Source organism: Esox lucius, chromosome 13, assembly GCF_011004845.1.
Source record: "Esox lucius isolate fEsoLuc1 chromosome 13, fEsoLuc1.pri, whole genome shotgun sequence".
Lineage (NCBI taxonomy): Eukaryota > Metazoa > Chordata > Actinopteri > Esociformes > Esocidae > Esox > Esox lucius.
This window is the reverse complement of record NC_047581.1, coordinates 34,417,323-34,427,586: the sequence shown is the minus strand read 5'-3', so window position 1 is coordinate 34,427,586 and position 10,264 is coordinate 34,417,323. Positions and strand designations below refer to the sequence as shown.

The 10,264-nt window shown below is 40.9% G+C and overlaps 1 protein-coding gene and 1 long non-coding RNA gene across 9 annotated transcripts in view; one reads left to right on the top strand and one right to left on the bottom strand.

Moving 5' to 3' along the window:
• nr2f1a (nuclear receptor subfamily 2, group F, member 1a) overlaps positions 1-1,163 on the bottom strand; it is a 7,616-nt gene extending 6,453 nt beyond the window's left edge. For both annotated transcript variants that reach the window (XM_010897608.5, XM_020052815.3), the window contains exon 1: positions 1-1,163. This exon is cut by the window's left edge and continues 36 nt beyond it. In XM_010897608.5, the coding sequence (XP_010895910.1) occupies positions 1-400 (400 nt within the window). In that variant the 5' untranslated portion in view covers positions 401-1,163.
• A 105-nt stretch (positions 1,164-1,268) lies between these two features.
• On the top strand, positions 1,269-9,446 carry LOC105026262. Of its 7 annotated transcripts, none has more exons than XR_002197694.1 (5): positions 1,269-1,287; positions 2,169-2,240; positions 2,739-2,932; positions 8,268-8,476; positions 8,669-9,446. It is a non-coding gene; the product is annotated as an uncharacterized LOC105026262 (long non-coding RNA). The 7 variants fall into 7 exon arrangements; XR_829184.5 differs by lacking the exon at positions 1,269-1,287 and adding an exon at positions 1,344-1,476; XR_829182.5 differs by lacking the exon at positions 1,269-1,287 and adding an exon at positions 1,344-1,565.
• Positions 9,447-10,264: the final 818 nt, after the last annotated feature.

Sequence of the window (10,264 nt, the reverse complement as noted above, 5' to 3'; positions counted from 1 at the left end):
GCCGACAGTACTGGCACTGATTTCGGTGGTGTTGGTCAATGGGACAGTTCCTATTGGCACGACATGTATACGTTAAGTTCCTTCGGACACTCCTCTTGAAGAAACTTTTGCATCCCTCGCAGGTGAACTGACCATAGTGCTTGCCGCTCGATTTGTCTCCGCAAACAACACATTCTATATGCTGTGCGCCACTCTGTCCAGAATTCTGACTCCCCTTGTCTCCAGCAGTCCCTGGTGTTGACGGGGGTCCGGGCTGACTCGGGGTCTGCGGAGTGTGCGGTGCTGCCGACGCCGCCTGCTGTTGCTCCCTCGCCGGCTGAGTTGCTGGATTGGGGCCGCTTGGAGGTCCTCCGACCACGTCTTCCTGCGGATCTCGCCAGACGCTAACTACCATTGCCATATCTCGGGCCCGGAAAGTGCTATAAAGCGAACTGATCGCTGGGATTTATTATTCGAGGGAGAGGGAAAAAAAAGATCTCAAACACGACAGTGCAAAGTCAAATAGTAGAAAACAATCTCATAGGAGAAAGAAGGGCGCAGAACACGATCAATACATTCAAAAAACAGGAGGCGATAGAATAGGCACCCGATCAGGATATGCAAGCATCGGGAGGCCAGTTCCAAGGTAAATTGCAGTCAGCCATTCAGGAACCCAATCCTGAAGAAAAAGCGAGCCAGACGTAACACAAATGCAGTTTGGTATAAAATAGCCAGAAAGGAGACAAGAGCGATTCACATGGACGTAGAAATTAACATAGAATCTTTCAAAAAAACACACGCGATCCAAAGTGCTGCGAGAAATAAATTCCCTTCTCCTTTCTTCCTTGCTCCTTACTCCCGTCTTCGCTGTCGGAGGGGAGGAAAAACTGATGAGCGGGATTTTACATCTATATTCTTAAATAAACCTCATCTCGCCCAGCAAAAAGACCGCGTCGCCGAAGTGCCCATGTAGTTTCACCTCTCCAGCAGGAATGGAGCGAACGCGAAGAGATAAAAAGAAAAAAACACAACTAATAGAATATGCAAGGAGGAGAGACCCCAAAATGAATGCGTTTAAACGGGAAGACCAGCGGAGCAATGTTTCCGAAACGGGGATCTGCGCGAATGTCTGTATATAGTGAACTTTGACACTACTATTGAAACTGACACGTTTCTATGGAGATCGCTGCGCCTTATATGGTGCTCGTGTCAAGGAGCCAAGAGAGGGGCTGCTGGCAACTGATAATCAAAGGCGACTGACTGGCCAGAGCCCTGCATTGAGGGGGAGAGAGAAAATGGGAGGCTAAGGTTAGCCAAGCCTCTTTCTCTCCATTGGTTAGAGAGCTCGTTCCTTGCTACCTACGACTGGGGGCTCTGACAAGCACAATTTACATTGAGCTCGCCCCGCGCTGCTATTTACTTTGAAACCTGATTAGTATGGGCCGTCTATTGTCACAAAAAAGGAAGAAACCCTGGATAGAATAGCCGAAAAGAAGGGTAAAAAGCAGGGACAAAGCTTTGCGCACGTGAAATAAACAAGTGTGAGGCGAATGGGACTCGCATAGCATTCCCCAAAGTTTTAAATGGTTTGTTTGGGATTGCTATCTTAATTATAAATTCGGGAGTATCATTATTCATGTATCGTGTATTTTTATTATGGACTAAATTTGGTGATGCGTAATACTGTGGTTTGGCTGTATGCGTAAACATTACATTTCATTGTCAATAATTTATTGGGGTCCTTGCTGGGTTAAATTAGGAAAAAGTACAATGTAAGAAATGATGCATAATAGACTCGTCGTAGAATAAGCAGACAGGGTGCTATGGCGCCGGCGAATCTCAAAATTACATCGACAAATAATAAATATTCTATAACACTGAGGTGTTAAGGCTTATACCACCATCGAACTAATACCATATTATGTCTTAATAATGACAATAATTCAAAATCATGTGAAGTTGTTTGAAAATTGCACGGGGATTCCGGATTTTTGTATGTGGATACTGAAGCCTCCATGAGTCTCCAACTCAAAAATGTCTGGATCGGTCTGCCATCTAGCGTACAGTATGCAATTACATCCACACAGTAACGCAGAGCTCATCGTGAGAATGTACGCATTATTATTAACTTGGTATAATCCTAAAACTAAAAACTAAACTCGTAAAATTCTGTGTTTTTATTTTTACAGGTGATATGTTCCAGAAGTTCCTAACGCAGCAGCCACCGACTCCATTTATTACGTTGAGGAAAGACCTTCAAGGTAAAAACACTTGAAATGATTGGAAGTCAGCTCAGATAACATTAACCCAAAACGCACAAACACATTGACTCGGGGTAGTTTGAACGTGACAACTGATACATAAACATGTACACAGTCACCAAAGACGCCATAACTTTATCCAGTTGGCTGTAACGCCAAGTATATTGTCACTCTCCCGTAATATCACACTAAACTAAATAAAGTAACATAAATGTTAAAATACAGCGAATAGTGCATGAGTAACTTTGTTATTGTCTGTCACAAGTATGGTCAGCTATTAAGAAAAATATAATGGATCGCAAATATGCATGTACACCCCTTGCAAACGCATAGGATTGGGTGTTTTTAAGTATTCAACAACAGAGCTCTTCCCGTCCGTCTCGGACACTGCACTGACACTCCTGGTCATGTCTCCAGCTCTTTGAAAAGGTGAAACGAATAAGATTAGAATGGACAAAGAATTGTCTGTAAGTGTATCATTAAGATTTTACTCTACAGATTGGGACGAGAGCTGGACGGAGAGAGAGAGCGAATGAGAGCGGAGGGAAGAAGGCTATAGCACGAAAACGGCAAGAGGAAAAGAGAAAGTGGACAGTGGGACATTAAAAGAAGAAGCACCAAGCGACGGCTTTTATAGGCTATAGTGGACGGGAAACATCGGTACCTGAATTTGGCAAACACCACACAGACAGGTAACGAATATATATATATATATATTCTAACTTTAAATGCTAAGAATACATTCTAACATTGAAACACGACCAAGCAATCTGTGTAATGCACCGTTATCTAGCCGATCTAAATGTCAGACAGCCACAGTTACATTCCTGGGCGAAACTTTTGAACCGCGTGCACTTTGCATCTTTTCCTTCACACATTCTAACTGATTTGCGCACTCGTATCTGGATTTTAAACTGTCGTCACCAATTTACTATACCAGCATCGTTGATGTTGCTACAACAATTTCAGGGAACCCTTTTCAAGTCATGGGCTTTTCACCTGTGCAAGGCTATTTGTTGTTTGATCACATAGCCTAATGAAAAGATCGATAGCAGCCTGTTTGTCTCAGCGATAGTGTCAACAGTATGAAGGACAGTTATATGACCTAGCGGGTCGGCGGTAATGGGATACTACCCAGAAATATTTCTTGGACTACTTTCCGTCGGCATAGTATATAGTTATGTAAAAACACAGCAGGTTCATGACAATAAAATTATCTTTATTTCAATGGAACTTGTGCGGTTACATTTAAAATCGGCAATCACACCACATTACATAGAATAATTAGAGAAACGTATGGCTATTTAAAAATCTGTTTTACGATTATTGAAATGTAGGCCTAAATTAATTATTTACATAGCCTATTGTTCGGAACATAATTGATGCAGACAAACAACTTAAATTGAGAGATATTACACACACACACACACACACATGTATTTGTGTGTGTGTGTGTATATATATATATATATATATATATATATATATATATATATATATATACTCAAAAACATCGTGTTTCATATTGATATATATATATATATATATCCAACATATCAATATATAATAAAATCTACTGCGAGTGCTTAGTGTCCCAGATTTGAGTTCAGGCTATAAATGCAATTTGACGGTTTTCTATTCATTGATGTTGCACAATGACTTAGCATTTATTTCACTGAAACAAAGTCGCACAAAGGTGTGTTATTTAAAAAAACAAATCAGATGGCTTTCGTAGTGCAGTGGGCTATAATTGCACATGTGGGCTATCTGAATCAGGTCATGCATATAGTTTGTTTAACACGGCGAGTTAGAGGTCAATGGTAGATAGACTTCAGATATATTTCAGTAACATACCTAGACTAATTCATGTTAATTTATCATTTCCAAATTATGATATCTTTTTATTTAAAAAATACAAACATCTAATTTTGCAGAGCGACTTCACACCAAAGACATTTCTTTGCTTCTGCAAGCAGGCAATCGAGCGTTATGAACTCTCGTGGAACATTTGTTAAAACAAAAGTCCTTAATAGCCGTACCTACGAACATGGACATTTCAAGATAATTTAAACATTTGACAACGTGACAGGAATAGCTAATAATACAATCCTCATCGTATTGTGTTTATGTGTAGACGCTTCATGGAGTAAACACACACATATATGTATACTCCGATATATATATATTGTCACGACACTGTTCTAGGTTTCAAGCTGACCGATAGCATTCATCGCTTCCCCTGATGCTGTAGAGGCCTCTTTCGAAATTCCTTCTGTAAAAACAAGTGTTATGTTTCTTCAAGAGAGAGGGTAAAACACATCCGATCTATGATATTCCCAACCCAGCGCGTCTCTAAGCATCTGCCTCTAACTTTCTCTGGCGTGTTGTTCCACAAATGTGTCGACTAACTAGCCTGTATACCAACCAAGAAACAATAGTCTAAAAAACTATGACCAATGTGTATTAGAGATATTGAACGTCCATTTGGACTGTATCCCTGTTCTTAATCAAAGAAGGCTGCCGCTGTGAATTACTTACTATCATATGTTATACAAAATAGCCTCTGTTCCGTATAGGCCTATGCACTAAACATCTATAGATGTCAAGGGATTAAGGACAAAAAAATGAAAATAACCTTAACTTAAACTCACATAATAATGTTTTAAATGATAACTGAAACCGTTGAAGGCAGATGGTTCAATAAATCCTTCATCTGCGTATTTACAAACTTTCCCCTATAGTTTACCCCCCTCAAAAAAATAAAAATAATAATACGGTCACTGCTGCTGCATTTTCTGTAGACCCAAGCTGTGCGTTATATTTTAATGTGTAAGGTTTAAATGCGAGCCCCTCCGCTTTGAGTAGTTAAAAGTTAAAAGAGAAGAGGGCTTTTTCTTTTCTTGATCCCTAACTATTCGGGGGCTCAGATTGGTGTGAAAGGGACGAAAAGGTCACTTGAAATCGCCTTTTATCCGCTGCCATTTTCTCTATGGATCAGCAACTTTCAATAGACATAATCTAATCGCTCTTAATGGAAAGGCTATTCGTGAGAAATAGGGAAATTTTAGAGACTCACTATTTACGGTCGCTATGTTTAACGTAGCCTAGACAGCATGTATCGTCAACATTATGTCACTTGATAGTTAACCGGAATAAAGTGAATTATTTTTGGAAGTTGAAACATTTACGCCACTTATAGGCCTATTTGGAATCTTAGAGAATATAAAGCTGCATGCCTATCCCGAAGACACCTTTATTTCAGAAACACTTAGGATGAAGTATCACCTATGACAGGAAACTAAGTCCCACAACTATCAGCTATTATTATCTCCGGTCATTCACCGGTTAAAAACCGTTGATTAAACTCTTAGTCAATAGATTTGTAATTACCATTAGTAATCGTAAAACAATGTACGTACACTACCTCAGAAAATACATATTCACCAAAACTAAATTACTTTGGAGCTTGCGCAATAGATCACCAACCACCTCAATAAGCTACAGGTTGAGTTGAGTTGGGTTTGTTTCTACAGAGTTTTATTTACCGAGCTGATTACATTTTCTGTCTGGTAAAGCAAATACTATAATTGTAGACAATGAGGCCGAAATTACTTTTCCAATTAGCTTGTGGTTGGAGTTAGTTAGAGGGACTGTCAGTTTTTGCAATGGGTAATGACTTTATTGCTCACAAAACCATCATCTATTTAGAGCCTATGTGCTAATTACTTTGGATGGTCTCGAAGACCGAGATCACAAAACCATTAGCACTGTAAACCCACATGGTTCTACAGCGCAAACGCACATTTTGTGGTTCACAAAAAACCGAACAGCAAGTAACATCTAAGTAAACACATTGTCATTGTTAATCGCAATAAGACAGGCCAAGCGACGTGGTTCCATAGCCTATTCGGCACAGCATTCACGCGATGGGGTAGGACTACAGCTTATTACAAAGTTGCCAGGCGAGAGGTAACCTACCTGAGTGGCGAGTAAAGGCAATTAGCAGCGATCAGTTAATACTTTGACTGAGTGATGATACCAGATTAATTTGACAAATGCAACATGTCCAAACTCGTAGTCTACCTGTTATTGTAAATAGGCCTACTTTTAGTGTCGAGATGTTTTTACCTTTACGAAACCTAGTCTATAGCTACTACTTGAAAAGTTTAAGAAATTAGCTTGGCTAAATGCAGAAAACAAATCACCGAAACACTTACTTCCTCTGCTAGTCACAGATCGATTCTAGCCACAGGGATTTGAGGCAACACGAACACAGATCCAAATGCAGTGGATAAAGGCATTTCTCCATTAAAGTAATTTATTTCGTGGAAACTGGAGGGCAAAGGTGGAATTCTTGAGAAATTCAACAAGGATAGAGGAGCTTTTAGAATTCTGCACGCGGATTACTTTTCATCCTATCGCCACATTGTCCCAAAACATAGGCTACTGTAGACTGTACATTGACAAAAAGGCAGAACAAGATTAGGTTATCTCCCGTGCAAATTTGCGACCCGCACATAACCATTTAAGGAGCATTAAACTATAACCGGAGTAAAAGGAGAAAGTAACAAAGCCCAGACAAGTGGCTTGTCAGATTTATTCACCCTGAAACTAAAAGGGAGGTGATCTCAAATATGATATACGTTTCCAATGTAAACTTCCCAAGTCTTTTGTAGTTAAATGAGTGGAATCACCACAAGTTTCCATAATGGTTTAATGGTTTTCTTCAACCAACACGCAGCGGGCGCTTAATTGGAATTTTGTCTCGCACAACCGCCACCATGCTGAACTAGGGGATGACGGAGTATGTTTAGACAGAGACTGACATGCTACTATCAAGACAAACTAAAACCACTCTCGAGTTCCATATCATCTTTTTATATAATCGTATTTTTTAAAATATTTTACAAGGAATGTTTCTGATAATGAAACACTTGCATGTCCTGTTTGCAAATAGACAGCTAGTATACAACATATTCAGCCTGTGTGGGCAGGACGCTCTAACCGCACAAATTAATTATAAAATAAGATATATCCTTTAGAAGCGCAACGTTTTAAAAATGTTGCATGTAGGCTGTCAGTTTAAATAGCATAGTGTCTACAAACAGTAAGAAATATGACGGTGTTCAGCTATCAAAACATATCTGGCCTACTAACCTACTAATCAAGTCAGTTTAATTATAATGCAATTGCAGTACTCACACACACACACACACACACACCACACACACAAACTGGCTTCTTGCTTCTTATGGGGGGGGGGGGGGGGGTCATGAGAGGTATAGACCCTTAATTCCTAATATTAACATCAATTAGGCAGTTGGGGGGCTAGCGATGAATCGTGCTGTTCCTCTTCCAAGTGCTGTAACTGCTTGCAGGACAGGGAAAAAAGGCAGTTTTTCCCCCGATAGCCTTGGCAAAGTGTTTTGAAACATTTAGTACACTTGACAGGTGAATTCATAAATAAGGTAAAACAGACAAACAATTCCACTGTTATTGTCTATCTACTTTATCTGGCTATCAGTGCTATGCTAAATCTTTTTAGGGCTACTCTAGGACCTCCAACCTTAAATAAACCAATGTCAAGTCTCCTGCCGAATGATGGACAACCTAGCTTGGTGGTACTCACCTGTTGAACTAAACAGAGAACATCCCTTCACCTTTCAGATAGGGTAAAAGGGTTCAATGATGTTGAGTCAGGCTGCTTCGGACCCTAATTACAAGCGACACAGACGAAACACAGCATTCACAAATGAAAAGCAATTATGTGATACTCCTGCTGGAAGACTGTGACCTTATTAGTCCGAGGTTCCATCTCCCAACCAAACTCTTCAGAGAAATCACGCCATGATTGTGGCCAAGGAAAGCCAGAGGGGTCAAACTGAAGCAACCACCTATATTTACAATCAAATTCAACTTAGGCCTTATACTGTTTGTTTTTAATATGTTGGAATAACTGACGTGTTTTCTAACTGTATTGGTGTTCTCAAAATCAAATAATGAACTCATTGTGTTTCTTCCTGACAGGTGTAAGTGACCGGGCTACCTGACTGTGCCATGTAAGTTATATTGCAGCTAGGCAGGAACTTTTCACCAATTCACTAAGACCTCTCGACAGCACCGATGATTCATGGACTGTACTCTTCACCCACGATGCGTCTTTACTGTACTGCCGTAACTCGAAAACTCTGATGTCAGATCTGTAGAATCATCTTGGAAGTGAACTGTTCCCCAAAGTAAGTCCTGTTTTTGGCTTATGTGGGCAATCAGAATGTAGCCTGAATCACGCAGAACCACTGATAATGCCACTTGCTCAAATCATGTTGTCGTTTTATCTAGCTTGCCTTGGATTGAATGTATAACCGTAAGCAGATTTCCTACAGCTAGCCCTGTTATCAACATCTGTTGAAATTTTTTCTTCTTCTTAGGCTGACAGGGATATCCTGGTGAGTTCCCACTACAATGGAATGAGGAGGACCTCCGTGCCACATACCGAGCACCCACAGTGTTGTGATGTCATGTAAAAAAGTTATTGTCTCTGTTTAAAGTTAAGTCACAGTAGCATTTGTGACATCACATTATCGCCATCACAAAAGGTGTGACTAACTATTAAACAAAATAAAAAATGCCAAAAAGACATGTACATAAGGCTTACCCATCTTGGGTAGGTACTGTAGGTACTGTAGACCTCATGGATTTGTCCACACGGTAAGGATTGCTGCTAGGTGTAAGGTCCGTGTCAGTGGTGCAAAGGCCCCGCAGACCAGTGTGAACGGTCTCCGCACGCTGGGCATTGATTGGACATGTAAAAGTGACTGTCCATTCGCTGAAAATGACTGCTGATGTCCCACAGTCAGAGGTCACAGGTCACAGGTCCTGTTGCGGGCTACTATCACTGTGGTTGTCTTGGCCATAAGTACGACAAGCTGTTGTTGAAGATTTGTACTGGGGTATATATATATATGATAGAGAGGAGTAACATGCATGTCCTTAACATGCTCCAGGCTGTTCCACTCCTTCTCATTCATCTAACCATGACCCCTTCCGTCGAGCAGCACACTTTACGCCGGTGCTCAGTAAAAACAAAGTACATATATTGTTTTTATTTTTATATGCCATACATAAATTACATTCTGAAGTTTGAAATTATTGTTTCATTGTAAATGTAAATTTATGGTCATGTATTTAAACCAATGTGAATCTGTGTTGAGCTATCGTCCCCCTTTACTTGCCTTTTTACACATGCTTGTCTCTCTCGCTCTCTCTTTCTCTCTCTCTCTCTCTCTCTCTGTGCATCTGTGTGTGTGCGTGTGTGTGCTTGTGTGTGACCAACTTTACCTCATTTGACCCCCCCCCCCCCCCCCCCACCCGACCTGTAACATCTGAGCGGAGGTCAAGCTCTGACAAATGAGTTCTGATGCAGGACAGAAAACATTCCACAACATGCTCCTCCTCAAGTCTCCTCCTTCCCCTCCTTATCCCTCCCTGCACTCCTGCTTGAAACATTTATCTCTTCAAAGGTTGTAAGAATGCACTTATCAAAATATAAACATATTGTATCTCCTAGCAGAAGGTTGTGGGAATCTCCCAGAACATGAACTTCAGAGGAGGACACGCCTTGCAGCACTGCTTTAATATATTGCTCTACAAATCTCTGCGTTGTTTACAATTGAACAAGTCAAAACAGAAAAGACTTCCGATGCGAGTCGAGAAAGCAAAGCGAACCCCTTTGGATGTTGGTATAAAACTACTTTTGATCAGTGTTTGGGGCTCCAGCTCTCATCGCGGTGATATAGAAGCTCAGGTCTAATGCGGCGTTTAAGTGTGGGCTATCGCGTTAGCATTTCCTGTCAATCTCCCAACCCTCTCCCTATGAACCCCCCCCCCCCCCCGTCTCTCTCAGTTTTTCCGGCATGCTACTGCCACCTGTGTCGGAGAGAAAAAAAGGCCTATTGGTATTCTTCTTTGGGAGGCTGGTTAAGGTAAGTGGCCCCCCCCATTATGGTGACAAGACAGGTAATGGT